Source organism: Salvia hispanica, chromosome 3, assembly GCF_029641045.1.
Source record: "Salvia hispanica isolate PSC_SH4W2 chromosome 3, Shi_PSC_v1, whole genome shotgun sequence".
In the NCBI taxonomy this organism is placed as follows: Eukaryota; Viridiplantae; Streptophyta; class Magnoliopsida; order Lamiales; family Lamiaceae; genus Salvia; species Salvia hispanica.
This window is the reverse complement of record NC_142694.1, coordinates 44,383,784-44,398,480: the sequence shown is the minus strand read 5'-3', so window position 1 is coordinate 44,398,480 and position 14,697 is coordinate 44,383,784. Positions and strand designations below refer to the sequence as shown.

General features: G+C 38.5%; 4 protein-coding genes across 5 annotated transcripts; 2 read left to right on the top strand and 2 right to left on the bottom strand.

Annotated features, from left to right (window-relative positions):
• Nucleotides 1–229: 229 nt before the first annotated feature.
• On the bottom strand, nt 230–1,507 carry LOC125215616 (chlorophyll a-b binding protein 6, chloroplastic). Its single transcript, XM_048117087.2, has 4 exons — nt 1,263–1,507; nt 1,053–1,155; nt 653–941; nt 230–561 (listed from the first exon to the last, which is right to left on the bottom strand). The coding sequence occupies exons 1-4, from the start codon at nt 1,454–1,456 to the stop codon at nt 419–421; spliced, it is 729 nt and encodes a 242-aa protein (XP_047973044.1). The 5' UTR covers nt 1,457–1,507; the 3' UTR covers nt 230–418.
• A 354-nt stretch (nt 1,508–1,861) lies between these two features.
• LOC125215612 (Beta-ketoacyl synthase) lies at nt 1,862–6,264 on the bottom strand. 2 transcript variants are annotated; one of them, XM_048117078.2, is made up of 15 exons: nt 6,210–6,264; nt 5,807–5,980; nt 5,053–5,282; nt 4,725–4,832; nt 4,576–4,647; nt 4,280–4,366; nt 3,891–4,042; nt 3,453–3,533; nt 3,329–3,362; nt 3,171–3,237; nt 3,008–3,084; nt 2,739–2,799; nt 2,569–2,651; nt 2,362–2,433; nt 1,862–2,246 (listed from the first exon to the last, which is right to left on the bottom strand). In XM_048117078.2, the coding sequence occupies exons 2-15, from the start codon at nt 5,925–5,927 to the stop codon at nt 2,082–2,084; spliced, it is 1,410 nt and encodes a 469-aa protein (XP_047973035.1). In that variant the 5' UTR covers nt 5,928–5,980; nt 6,210–6,264; the 3' UTR covers nt 1,862–2,081. The 2 variants fall into 2 exon arrangements, with proteins under 2 accessions (XP_047973035.1, XP_088923743.1); XM_089067617.1 differs by lacking the exon at nt 6,210–6,264 and having other exon boundaries at nt 5,053–5,361; nt 5,807–5,934.
• A 78-nt stretch (nt 6,265–6,342) lies between these two features.
• LOC125215614 (rhomboid-like protein 19) lies at nt 6,343–8,960 on the top strand. The gene is made up of 8 exons (XM_048117084.2): nt 6,343–6,489; nt 6,618–6,742; nt 7,506–7,566; nt 7,654–7,820; nt 7,896–8,001; nt 8,096–8,298; nt 8,378–8,509; nt 8,706–8,960. The coding sequence occupies exons 1-8, from the start codon at nt 6,466–6,468 to the stop codon at nt 8,794–8,796; spliced, it is 909 nt and encodes a 302-aa protein (XP_047973041.1). The 5' UTR covers nt 6,343–6,465; the 3' UTR covers nt 8,797–8,960.
• Nucleotides 8,961–11,919: 2,959 nt separating this feature from the next.
• On the top strand, nt 11,920–14,529 carry AGL26 (tRNA (cytidine(34)-2'-O)-methyltransferase). Its single transcript, XM_048117086.2, has 7 exons — nt 11,920–12,112; nt 12,179–12,276; nt 13,085–13,153; nt 13,238–13,296; nt 13,575–13,635; nt 13,727–13,780; nt 14,088–14,529. The coding sequence occupies exons 1-7, from the start codon at nt 11,986–11,988 to the stop codon at nt 14,361–14,363; spliced, it is 744 nt and encodes a 247-aa protein (XP_047973043.1). The 5' UTR covers nt 11,920–11,985; the 3' UTR covers nt 14,364–14,529.
• Nucleotides 14,530–14,697: the final 168 nt, after the last annotated feature.

The window sequence follows — 14,697 nt, the reverse complement described above, 5'->3', positions numbered from 1 at the left end:
AATAATAGAGCAACACCACGAGTTGCTCAATGATTAGGTGAAGTGAGTAATGTGAATATAGCGTACAATCTCGATAATCCAACTAGGATTATAGCTCGTTATATACCATTGTTCTCTCTTTGTAAGTTCTATTTGTGATTACTTGTGCATTTGTTCGCTAACACGCTGAAGAGCCCGATTATGCAGGTGCTTTTATCATCACACGTTCACTTGTATCACACACCACAAATTATGCTCAATACATAGATAGCACTATTGGTTATGCACGATGACACAGTCTTTGGAGCTCTTGAAATTTGTACACAAAATCATCACCAAACCACTTATACTACACATACATGCCACAAAAACAAGGAAACACCATCCCATGTAAGTCATAGAATTATACAAATGGCTGCCTTTGTTTGTTGAAATAGATTTAAGAGAAAGGAATGAGAACGTCGCCGATGTTGTTGTGCCACGGGTCAGCCAAATGCGTCGCCAAATTCTCCAACGGCCCTGTTCCCGGGTACGCTGATTGCTGCACGCAGAATCCTACAAACGCCAATAGCGCAAGACGACCTAGAACGAGAATTCAACCGCGGTTTAAATTTCAAAAATTAAAAAAAATAATAAGTCAACACTTGACATTCATTCATTCTAATGTTTATACCATTCTTGATCTCCTTGACCTTGTACTCCTCGAACTTCTTTGGGTCCTTGGAGTAGCCAAGCGGGTCGAATGCTCCTCCTGGGTACTTCTTCTTCTCGGGGTCCTTCTCCATGCTCCTTTGGTGCTCTACAAAGGCTATGGACAAGAACTCGATCACCAAGATTGTCGGTAGGGTCCCCCACGGCACTGGGTTCCCCAAATATGTCGCCTGCCCGCCTGGAACCGCCGCCCACTCCTGTGCCTTCACCCAGTTGCCCAGCCCTAGGGCCTCAGGCACCAGGATCCCGGGCTGCATATATATAAATATTAGTACGAGACCTTTTGAAAAGTGACTAAAATAATAGATGGACTTTGACCGACAATATCGTACTAATATAGAATTCGACATGATCTAACTTACAACTGCAAGCATAGCCCATCTGCAGTGGATGAGCTCCGACTCCTTATATCTCTCTAGGTTTTCCGGGACTTCCCCTAGCCGAAGTGGGTCGAATCCGAAATCTCTGAAGTCCAAACAATTATTTTAAAGGTTAACTAAAAATACAAAAACTGGGGAACCATTATTGATCCTCTTTTTTTATTAAAAAAAAATAGAGTGCATGGTGATTACCCGGGAGCGGAGCCATCGAGGTAGGGGGGGCGGGGCTCGCCGGGCATCCAGTTGGCGGCCATGGTGAACCTGGAGGTGTTGGCATTGGTGGCGAAGGAGACGGATGCGGCGAATTTCGACTTTGAGGAGGAGAGGACGGAGGGGCAGACGGCGGCGGCAGCAACGCCGCAGCTCATCAAGGTGTTGGCTGCCATTGTTGATTGAGAAGAGGGGAGGCAATGAGAAAGATTGTATTTGCTGAAGGAAAGGAGTTTGAAGTAGTATATGGGAATATTGGAGGATATTGGCAAATCTAAATGGTGATTGTGATTGGCTATGGGTTTTGGTATCTGTTATGTTATTGGTCCACGTGTATAAACTAATCAGATATTGTGTGGTTGTTTCCATGGTGGAGGTTCAATGAGGGAGTGTGAAAAATCAGACAATATCTTGAATGGAATATAATTTCTAAATTTGTTAAAAAATATGTCTTGTAATTTATTGTAGCACTCACAGTAATTTTTGTGTGGCCAATTTTCGATAAGTAATTTTTGCAATTCGTATGAGATCCAAATTAAGCCTACATTTCTATGATACCAAACCCACACAAGCTAAATAGATATTGGTTGAATTAGTCAAATTTATTTCCGAATTTCAACAAGAAAATATTCTCATCAGAGCTGATTTCAGACTCAGAATTCTGTATAACAGATTGGCTTTAAAAAGGAATGAAATAAAATACCCAATCAACACATCTGACATTTTTATGATCAAGAACACCAAAACCTGAGTGATGACTGATGAGGAAGTGTAGACAAATACTACAGCAAATGTGCTTCTTCAATCCAAAGCAGCAAAGAGCAGAGCCGAATTCGTTCCACCGAAGCCAAAAGAGTTTGACATGGCCGCTCTAATGCTCATCTTCTTTGAAGCACTCAAAGGCATAAAATCACTACTAAAAATAGGATCTGGTTTAGTGATGTTGAGAGTCAAGGGCGCAATCCCCTGCAACGAAGGCAGCACGTATTAGCAAATCAAACTCAAAAACCATAAATTATGCTCACTGTCAGCATGGAGCATAACTGTATTATATAAAGTTTATGAACATTAATTTTCTTACATGGTGAATCGATAGTATGGAGAATATTGCCTCAACAGCTCCTGCTGCACCGAGGAGGTGCCCCGTTGCACCCTGTCATCCAATCACCATTAAAATAGAGATTAGGTTTCATCAATAACTAAAATGTATTCAGATTGAATGTCCACAGAATGTTGCTTTCAAGTTGCAGTGCAGCCAAGACAGCCACTGAGTCATGAACTCGGTTACCTTTGTGGAGGAAATAGCTAAATTCCCTGATGCTGCATGACTGCCAAATACAGACTGAATCGCCCTGGCTTCCACTGCATCGCCTGCATGATTCCACTAGTTAGCCTGAGTTTATAAAAACCACCACACTGCTATCAAAAGTTCAGAATGTCGTTACTGATTTCAAGTACCCAAAGGAGTGGAAGTAGCGTGTGCGTTGATGTAATCCACCTGGTCAGGTTTCAGACCGGACTGCCAACCACAGAAAGGAACACGGAACGTGTATCAATGACCAAATAATGATTGTAACTTGGTTCTCTTTCATGATTCATAAGTATGAACAAGAACACAATAGAAACAGAGAGGGTTAAACTTGCCTTTTGAATTACATTAGCATAATAAAAGCAGAGAAAAGAGTGTAGATGTTTTAATCAATGATCACGATATGTGAATTTAATACCTGCTTTAAAGCTCGTGACATGGCCAAAACTGCTCCTCTTCCGTCACCGTGTGGTTGAGTAATGTGATATGCATCACCTTAGGAGATGAACAATATCCAATTATCCATGAAATGGCTAGTGCATGGTAGAAATTTTCGAAAATCTGGAAGTTGAAGAAATCACCTGACATCCCATAACCCCGGACTTCTGCATACACTTTTGCTCCTCGTTTCCTAGCATGCTCGAGTTCCTTTTATAAATTAAGGATTGCGGTAAAGGTTTCATATCTCTCCTTAAGACAGATACATAGATTTTGCTTGTGTACTAGATATACCACTCACCTCAAGAACCAGGATGCCGGAACCTTCACCTATTCTGTTTCAGGCACATAATTAGGATGCTAGATGTGAAGCAACTCTAAAAATGAAAAGATACATATCAAACGCAATAGCAGCCATTACTTACACAAATCCATCACGGCCACAATCAAAAGGTCTTGAGGCTTCTCCAGGTGCATCATTGTACTTGGTTGTCAGTGCCCTTGACCTGTACAAAACAGCATTATTTGATGGCTCTGTGACTTTTTAATACTTATTTTCAACTCTTCCGAAAAATACCACGGGAACTTCAGTGGACTTGCTTTTACAATTTTATATAGCATATGCATGAGACTTGAATCTAAATTTCATAACATATTCAAGCATTGGAAACAACGGTAAAAAGGTATTAAAAGGTAGGATATGGTAGCATTGAGTTCCCAAGCTTCTATGGTAGACATTATTTGACTCATATTAAAGAGGAGAACATTATTTGACTCGTATTTTCTAAGCTTTTTACCCAGCCTTCTATTAAGCTCAGTGAGATGTAAGACTGCATCGAGGAGAAATGGCAGTAAAGTATTACCTACAGAATCCCGCTATAGACAAAGCATCAATGCTTGCCTCAGTCCCTCCAGCAACCATAACATCAGCATCACCAAATTGAATCATCCTGGTAGCATCTCCAATAGAATGTGCCCCGGTAGCACAGGCTGTTACTGCAGCATGGTTTGGTCCCTAGATTCGAGATCAAAACTAGGATATACAAAACTATTTCTTGTATCATGAAAAGTGGTTATTCAACCACAGTCATTGTGTATAACTAGCATCTTAGAATTTTCTACAAACTGAACTTTCATTTTTTCAACTTCTATTTCGTGAACAAGCTACTTTAGTATTATAATCCCATATATATCCCAAATGGCAAAGGATTCTCTTGAATTTGACATGTTATTTAAAAACCCGAATGCATACCTGAAATCCATATTTCATGCTCACATGGCCAGAAGCCATGTTTATTAGTATCCTTGGAATGAAAAATGGACTAAGCCGGCGCAGTTTCTGCACTCAGAAAAAGAAGTTTGACGAAAAAATCATTTTAGGAATAAGTACCGCAAAATATTTTTATTTATCTCAATCAGAATGACATAATGCTGGAAGATCTTGCATGATTGCAATTGGGGATACATTTGGAACTTTCAAACTGCGAAGATTTTTTTTACCACTAATCAGCAAACAAAAATAGCATACAGAGAAAGCAGCCAACTAACCTTCTCACAAATCATTCTTGAAGCATCCAATATGTCACTAATGCTACCAGTTCCTGCGCCTATGGAGACTCCCTGAGAATCTTAAAGTCAGAAATGAGAAGTCACAAATAGAACTCAGACACAATTCTTCATCAGTAATGATAAAGTACCGTGCATTCCTTCTCATCTTGCTCGGTGGGGATATAATTTGCATCTCTTAGAGCCTCATCGGCAGCACATAATGCATAGCCTATAAACCTAGCAATCGACCTATGATCCTGAGGAGATTAAAACGTAAAAATCTTATAAATCAAGATTTTTAGGTCCAGCTCATGAAACAAAGGCAATGTGAATGCAGCCCAAACTTGTTTGCTTTTTCTCATCATAGAACTTTTTTTTTTCCCTAAACTAAAACCAAAAACTGAAACTTCTGTTGTAATACCTATATGGACGATTCACCAGTACAAATAGACCAAATCAACCACCAACGAGTTTTACCTTAGAGTTAAGCCATAGATCCTCATGAAATTCACCTGGGTTGGACCCAGAGTGTACAACTCCAGCAACTTTTGATGTCAATTGATCAAAGGTTTGTTGTTGTGTCTCACTATCAAAACCATTCATCTTTAGATCTTCAACCGTTACAGCCCTAATACCACAATCCCCGTCTATTAAAAGCTTCCAGGTGGTTTCCACCCCGCAGCCTAAAGGAGTTACCATCCCTAGACCTAATCACAGTATGAGTACATGACAAGGGATAGTGTACTTTAGCATTAAGGTAGCATCAGAAATTCAATAAGAAGCCAGCTGTCAACCAAAACAATACTGAGTATTATGGAGAGCACTAATAGTTAATATTTCATACACACTAGAATTTACAAAAATAATTATGTCATGTGCACATAGTTGGACTAAAATATTTCTTCATGTTAGTGCCAATCGAATAGTAACTTAGTTGCAGTCATGACCTTTTCGAGATGCAAACATATTATCTTGGAAGCAATACTTTGATCTGCATCATATCCTCATTCAGAAATAAAGACCATACAAATATTGTTGCATTCCATACTAGCTCCAAATATTTTAACTAACCAATATGGCACAAAGAACACATTCCATAACAAAACCATTCCCCACCGTTCAAATACTCGAAAGCACTAAATCTACTTCCCAGCAAAACCTCCCCCTACCTAGTTGGAACACACTATTTCCCTCCAAGATACAATTTTTAGATCTCATTTATGGGAATTACCTGTCACAACAACTCGACGAGGCGTTGAAAGGGGTGGAGGATCAAAGGGAACAGTAGAGAACAGACGGCTGACGCGGATTAGTGGTGCCAAGATTCTCTTACTATGGTGGCTCTTAGCCATTGCTGCTTCCAATTTTTTTCTTGAAATCCAACTTATTCAACTTTCTGGGACGCCTTTCATGTAAAAAAGGAAAACTTTATCAACGACAACCCACATCGCGATAATACTCTAACATGACTGAAGTATCCAAGAATCGTATTGTTAATCTCTTTGGGGAATTTAATCGAACAGGTAATATGCCAACTCAAATGCAGAACATATCAGACTGACAATTATTACTCGAAATTAATATACTTTAAAAATGTGAGGAATGTATTGGATTAAGAAGATTGAGATTGTTACCTATTCTAATCTTTTGTATGCAAATGGAAATTGAGCACTCAATGAAATTATTCAAACTCATATTCGGTTATCGGCTTTTATATAGCTTGTTATTTGCATAGTTATCCTTTTAAAATGTGGAAATTCATATTTACCCCAAATATTTAATATTTCGCATTATGGAATATGAATTCCAAAATCTAAGGCCAAATCGTGAATTCTTCTCCATCATTTCTCAGCATGGTTCATTGAACTATTAATTTCCTGTTTCAGAACCATGAGCGCTTCACAGCTCTTAGGAGTAAGCAATCATTTCCAAATTCTTCAATATATATATATATATATATATATACAATCTCCATGTTTAGCAATATTAAATTGGTCATTTTCCAGAATTAAAAAGGTTATTTTTTTGGTGGGTTTAAATAGGGAGCAATGAACATCAACCCTGGATTCACAAAGCTATGCAAGGGGCTAGCAGTGGTATTAATAGGTGGCCACATTGTTGTGCAGATTCCTACTGCTGTTTCTTATCTTGCTCTCATCCCTGCCAAGTACTCTAATTTTGCTCTTTCATCTCTTTTTTTTTGTGATTATTTATTGTTTCAATTTTTTGAGCTCCGTCTATATGGCTTTGAGGGTGTGTTATGGTGGTTTTCTTGAATTTCTTTGAGTATGATTTGGGGTTTGTTTGGTTGCTTTTGTTTCTTTTTAGTTTTTTACTCTCATCAAAATGACATCTTTTTATTTCTGATTATCCCAACTTTTCTTGGCATGAAGTAGTGGAAACATAGTTGCTATTATTCAAACAAGCATTAAATGCGTGCTTGCATATTCGTCCATAGGCCAAATCGGATATATGATAAGGACTAACTCTAGAGAGTTGAGGGTGGGGTGCCAATTAGGATGTGGGAGTAAGTTGCACTAGATGGATAATTGGGGGATGAATTAAGGTGTTACTGATGGTCATTAGGATTATAAAAGATCTGTTATAAATATGGATTTTGATGGGAATACTTAAGTCTCTCCTAAGAACAGGAATCATAAGGTGTGAATACAAGAAATTTCTTCTGCTTAGGGGCAGATTGTGAGCAATATGTAGATTAATTTCAGGACGATTCAGTTTAAGAGTTTCCGAGTATGATATGTCAATGTGGTAAATCCAATCACTGTAGATTGCTTCTACTGATAAAACTTTCTATTAAGGGGGAGGCTAAACTATTAAGGATAATTGTATCCTCGAGCTTCGTTAAATGTTTACGAAAGAAATAAAAACTCAAAAGCTCTGACAAACTTGCTGCCCTTTTGATAATGTAGGACTATTCCTTTTGGTTGGAATCTCATTACAGCTGGATTTGTCGAACAAACAATTTATGGGGTATTTAATCATATATTTTACCTTATTGTTGTCCCCTTTCTTAGGGTTTCTTCTCTGGTTTACCGAAAGATTGTTAATATTTTGCAGGTGGTTATCAACATAGTCGGTCTTCTTTTTGTAGGGAGGATGCTTGAACCGATATGGGGGGCGAGGGAATTTTTGAAGTTCATCTTTGTAGTTAACCTCCTAACATCATTTTGCATTTTCACTGCTGCTATTTCCATGTACTACTTTACGAGGGAGGAAATATACCTGTAAGTAAGTGGTGCACGGGCAACATTTCTCATGAACGTATAATGCTCCACCTTTCCCTGATATCCCTTTTGCAGTTACAAACCTATTTCAGGATTCCAAGGGATCTTATCCGGGCTTTTAGTTGGCATCAAACAAATAGTACCTGATCAAGAGTTGTCTTTCTTAAAGATTAAAGCAAAAGTACGAACTTCACTCTTCAGTAGTTTTCTTGGCCGAGTATTTGACTCTGGTGCCCGTTTAAGTCTAATGGCTCCTTAACACTCCGCTCTTGCAGTGGCTTCCGTCCCTGGTAATCTTGTTTGCTGTTGCTGTAAGTTTTTTAGTGACAGAAACAGCAGCATACCTTCCTACCTTGATATGTGGAACCTACATGGGTTGGACTTACCTTAGATACTGGCAAAGGAAACCAGAGACGAACATGAAAGGTGATCCGAGTGATGACTTTGCTTTCTCCACATTCTTCCCCGTATTTTTAAGGTAGTACCTTCACTTCCCTTTGTATCTGCTGGTTCAATAATGGTTATTCATTCAAAACATAATTTGAATTTAAATGCAGACCGTTGATTGATCCCGCTGCAAAAATTTTTGAACGGATGCTTTGTGGAAGGAGACTCGAACCCTCTCAAGACCACAGTTTTGTAGACACCGCATTGCCTGGTCCAGAGTCTCTTGAGGCATCAAGGAGAAGGTAATCCCACTCCACGCTCGTTAGAAGGTTTCTTAACGATCCTGTTGTCATCTACAAGCATGTTCACGAATATTTGCTTTTCTCGTGTGAGTCCATGACTTGAGTTTCAAGAATATGCATTGTGTGAGTCACACGATTAGAATAAGAGAATGTTCAAGGTTGTTTACATGTTCTGTTTTGATGCTGAAATTGGTAGGGAACGAGGCGCCCGTGCGCTTGAAGAAAGGTTGTTGGCTGCTGAGAGGCTCAAGGCAGAACAGGCTAAAAGGGAGGTAGGAAATGTGTAGGAACTCAAGAAATCCATATGAACAAACTGATTTCCTAGTTTTGAATCTTTTTCTAGTTTACTTATGCAAGGGCTAGTTTTTGCATTCCTTGATCATGATCCTCACTATTTTGCATTATGTTAATTCATTTATAGAAGGTAGTTACTTATTGATTAGCATTACAATTATTGAAAATATGAATGAAGTGTATAAAACCCTTAGCTCATGTAATAACGAATAAAAAAAAGTTGAATTACCGACGGAAAACGGTGTCACCGATGAATTTAATGAATTAACGACGGAATTTCCGTAGTCAAGAGCTAAAATTGTTTTACCGACGGAAGATTCTGCCGATAAAACTATTTACCGACTAAAAATTAGAATTACCAATGGAAAATTCCAAGGACAATTCCAACATAATATTTAGTTGACATAATTTGATAAGTTGGAAGGTGAAAAGTGAATTTTATTACTCTAGTACTTATTTTTCATTTACCTTCTCAAAAAAGCTATTAGACCTTCTTACAAAGTAAAAGACTACATTTTCTATCAGGAAGAGGTAATAATACCTTCTTAAAATAAAAGAAGGTATAATACCTCCTCAAATAATCTTTCTCTTGGAGCATTAAATTTTATGAAAAAGAGGTAAATATGGTAGTTATTTCTCTTTACCTCTCTATTTACCCTTTTCCTCGGAGAAATAGATTGTTTGAAAATACTGTAGCATTATTTAAATAAACTACTCCAGTATCATACCTGTGCTATGCACGAACTAAAATATTTTGAAACATTGATTTAATATTATAAATTAATTAAATAAAATTAGAAACAATACCATTATATGGAAATTATAAATAAAAAGTCATATGAAAAAACCTTTTTGAATTTCATCAGTTATGACATGATTTTATAGTAATTATATAACATTTATGTTATTTCTCTCACTAGTGCAATGCACAACACATTAGAGCACCCGCAGCGGCACCTTGTCCGTCCGTGTCAGCGGCACGGCGCTGCTCTTAAATAAGAGCACGTCCGTGCCGCAGAGCAGCCTTACGTGGCGCCATGCGTGTCGTTGGCAAATTTGATTTTATCTTTTTTTTAATTCAAAATTAATATAAAAAATTAAATACATATATATATATATACATATATGGACGTTTATGGACGTTTTTTTGGAACTTTTTAATTTTTTTAATTCCAAAATCATCTATAAATACACACATTCATCATCCACTTTTCACATCAAATTATCTCTCATTCATATTTTTTCATACTAATCATCTACATCTTCCTATCTCACTCAAACTTTCTCTAAAAAATTCAAAAATGGATTTCAGCGATCTCATTGCGGAAGCGTAGCGCGAAGAACAAGAATACCAGGAACAATATCGTGCCGCCTACGAAGCCTATATCGCCGCCAATACCCCCGCCCCTCCTCCTCGACCAACTAGATCAACACGCCGCCGCTACATCCGTGCTGATCGGGAGGGAGCCAACGAAAGGCTCGTTGCCGACTATTTTTCCGACCAGCCGCGGTTTCCAGAAGATTACTTCCGGGCGTCGTTTTCGCATGTCAAAAAGGTTGTTTATGCGTATTGTCAATACATTGTCCGTCCGTGTTGAATACTTTCAATCAGGTGTAGACACAACCGGTCAGCAAAGTCTCTCGGCGTTGCAAAAGTGTACTTGTGCCATCCGACAACTTGCTACTGGGCAAATGGCTGACCTCTTCGATGAGTATTTGCATCTTCGTTTTGCTTTCGGCGAGGAATTCCTTCGGGCACCCACCACCGAAGATTGTCAACGGTTGCTTCATCTTCACGAAACAGTCCACGGTTTTCCCGGTATGCTAGGCAGCATTGCCTGCATGCATTGGAAGTGGAAGAATTGTCCGACTGCTTGGAGGGGGCAATACTTAAGCAGCCATAAAGGCGGCGACCCAACGCTTATCCTTGAAGCGGTCGCCGACTACCGCCTATGGACTTGGCATGCATATTTCAGTGGTGCCGGATCCAACAACGACTTGAACGTGCTCTATTCTTCACCACTCTTCGATGATGTTTTGAATGGTGTAGCACCGGCAATTGACTTCACCGTCAACGGAAATGCATACCACATGGGTTACTATCTCGCCAATGGTATCTACCCAAGGTGGTCGACTTTCGTGAAGACGTTCAACAATCCGCAAGACCCGAGATGGATTCTTTTTTGCGCAGCGTCAAGAGTCTGCTCGGAAAGATGTCGAAAGAGCTTTTGGGGTCCTTCAAGGCCGATTCAACATTATGAAGGCCCCGTCTCGGCTGTGGTACTTCAAGAATATCGTCGTCATCATGTACACGTGTATTATCTTGCACAACATGATTATAGCTGACGAAGGACCGATGGTGGCTAACTTTTACGACGAGGATGAACCCGGAAGCTCAACCGCGAGGTCTCCCCCACGCCGAGGTGTGCATACGATGGTGAACGAGAAGATCGAAACAAGACACACAATGCGCAATACAAGAACCCACATTGAGCTATAAAAAGACCTAATCAAACACATTTGGGCTAAATCCGGCAACGAGAAGTGGGTCTTTTTAATTTTATGAATTTAATTATGTATTTTTTTATTTTCTAGAATTTTAATCATATACTTTTATTTGTTAGGATTATAATTATGTAATTTTAATTTTTTAGGATTTTAATTATGTAATTTTTATTTTTTAATGTATTTTTATATTGTAGAAATGTTTTTAGTAATTGAAGTATTTAAATTGAATAATAGAATGGTGGGACCCTTGAGCTTGTCCTTGCGGAAGAGCACGAATGTGAGTGTCGTGCTCTTACCTAAGGAGTGTAAAACACTCTTAAATAAGAGTACAGACAGGGATGATCTTATATTTCTTTCATAAATTTATATAATATTAAATTTTTATTCATTATAAAGCATACTGTTAAAAAATCACTTATAAAAATGAGCACATAAACATTGATTAAAATCTTTTGGATAATTACAAAAACGGCAAAGAAACATCAATTATAAACATATAAATAAGGCCAGAAATAACCCAAAATGAAAAGTATGCAAACTTAAGTTGATTTAATATTTCGAAATATTAAATAAAATAAAATAAAAAACTCCAGGGGTACAGAAATACAATTTGTGAACAGGTCCAACGTATATTCGGATAATTCGGAAACGGGCCGCCAATATCTTGTTGCAGAATGGATGCAACGGGCCTCAGGGCCCTAACCTCATCATCTCTTCACCTCCTCCGCCTCTCTTCCAAAGCTCCGCCTCCTCTCCCTTTCCGTCGCGTTTCCTCTCTCAGTCTGCGCTACGTGACCTCGTGTAATTAACCTCATCCTATTTCGATTCTGCAATTCCTGCCTCTGTGCCCTAATCCTTCAATTGCAGCTCAAAGGTGTCGAGCTCATGGCTGCGGTGCTGCGGTGGCGCCACCCAGTGTTTCGTCGAAGAAGGAATTTCTTCAAGTGGTGCTAATGTCGCCGCAGGTCTTTTATTTATCTCTGCTCTTGTGCTTAATATGGCATTAATTGATTGAGCTGACTGTTCTACAGGGAGAAACTTCCATAATTCCCAAGCAGCTTTTAGCATTAGCAGCTAATGCTTGTTTGTTTTGAATATATAATCAATTCCAACTGCTTACTTGGTTGAAGATTTTGAATAGTGGTATTAGATTTAAGAAGAGAACACAAAAAGAGATAGGTAAGTTTGAGAATATGAAGTTGATTTTACTCTTTTTTCTCACTCACTGTTCTTTATTCTCTCACAACACATATGGAATGAAAGGAACAAGTTATAATTCTTTTATTTATTTTGAAATATATTTCTGTATTTTTACTCCTACTCGTTAAAAATTTGGTGGGGCAACTTTAGGTAATTTTGTAATAGAACTAGGGTATAGATAAATTAAGTTTGAGGTAGGGCAACTGCCCCATCATCTCCATGTGTGTCTCTGCCGCTGGTGCCATTGTATCTATCTGCTTACAGGTCCTGTTTACTTATCAAAGAGAGAAATGATAGACTTTAGGTGCAGTTAAGATGGTAATCTGGTATAGATGTTATGCTTTGGTTTCATAATTTAGCATTTCATTAGATGATACACCAAATATGTTTGCTGGAATTTACAGGTCTTCTCGTCTTGGCCATGTAATATTTCATGGCAAGTTCTTGGTAGATATATCTTGTTAACGTGCATTTTTTATAGATCATCTGAAATCTGAAATTGATGTTTACATCTGAACTGGAGGCAACTTGAACGGCTGAGGTCTCATTTTGGATTGGTCTTGTCCTTGACAGATTCCTGGAAACACAGGGTCCATAGCTCGAACATGTGCTGCTTCAGCTGTCAAACTGCACTTAATTGAGGTAAGTACTTGTAACAAACTGCAATATCTACCTACTTGGTTGTCCTAGTTAGTTTAGTTCTTCACTCTTTCCCGTTCGTTTCAGCCACTGGGATTTCAGGTTGATGATGTAAAGTTAAAGCGTGCAGGGCTTGATTACTGGCCGTATCCTTTGCTAATTTCTGCTGATGTTTGTCATGTATCGAGCAGTTCAAGTAATTTTAAAGATGGTTGAATTTAGTATGAAGGGAATAGGTGTGCATTTTCAAATTTATAGAGAACACTTTCCCCAGATGTGAGTTTTTCATCCTCAATTAATAATTTCGATCATTGAGCTTGAGCTGGTCATAATTGCATCAACAAAGCCCTTTCCAATTTTTAAGTTCTTGAGTTTCTTATGTCTGTGACTAATAGTACTTGAAAGTTTTTAACTCTCCACTTAGATATGTAGTTGTGAAGGTGCATAGTTCATGGCCAGAATTTCGGGAGTACTTCAAGAAACAGGTTTGTCATTCTTTTAAATGAAATGAACTAATAGAAAGTCTGCGTGTTACTTTTTCTACTAAAAGCATAAGATGCCTTCTTGATTATTTAGGAAGGCGAAAAGAGGTTACTAGCATTTACAAAGCGAGGGACAAATATCCACTCAGTAAGTTTTCATACATTATTTGCTTTTTCTGTTTGAGCATTGAGGCATATTCACTCTCAAAATAGTTAGGTACTCTCACTTTGTCCATGCCCACGTTCCAGTAGCTGCCACCTGACCCATTTTTTCTAGCCCTAGTCATGTACACTCCAAGCACGCTTGCACTATTTTGGACTCATTTAAGACCAACTTGACATTGCAGGCATCTCTTCCTTCGACCCTCCATCAAAACCTCATCCACAGTTCTGCCTTTTGCTTCTTGACAATTAATCAGTTACTGTTGTATTAACCTCTAATTTTCCTTATGAAGGAATTCACCTATAGGAAAGGCGACTGGCTTGTATTTGGATCAGAGACTAGTGGGTTGCCTGCTGAAGCGCTGGATGATTGCACGAGTGAGCCATTGGGGGGTGGCACTGTACGAATTCCTATGATTGAAACCTATGTGAGGTGTCTGAACCTATCTGTGAGTGTTGGCATTGCTCTGTATGAAGCTTGTAGACAGCTCAACTACGAGCAGTTTCACAATCCATCCGAACCTTGTCTGGCGGAGACTTTGTTTTTAACTGAAGACATGTTTGCTTAACTTCTTTGAAGTTTTTCAATTTTTCTTCTTCTTAGTCATTTTTGGAGTGTACAATCTTGTTAGAATAGGTATTTGAGCTATAATTACTTTGGTTCTTGTATGATGTATGTTCCATTATTTGAGATGCGTTGAAGAGTCGGTGCCAAACTCTTATTTTACAAGCTAATCTACTTTCTACTCTCTCTTTATTGCCCAAATTCTGGCTGCAAATAAACACTATTCTCCCAATTACTTAATGAAGCAGCATATTGTAGATTTTATTGCATATTTAAGTTCGTATAAAGATGTGTTACACATTTCATGTATATCCCAACTCTCATCTGAACACGATACA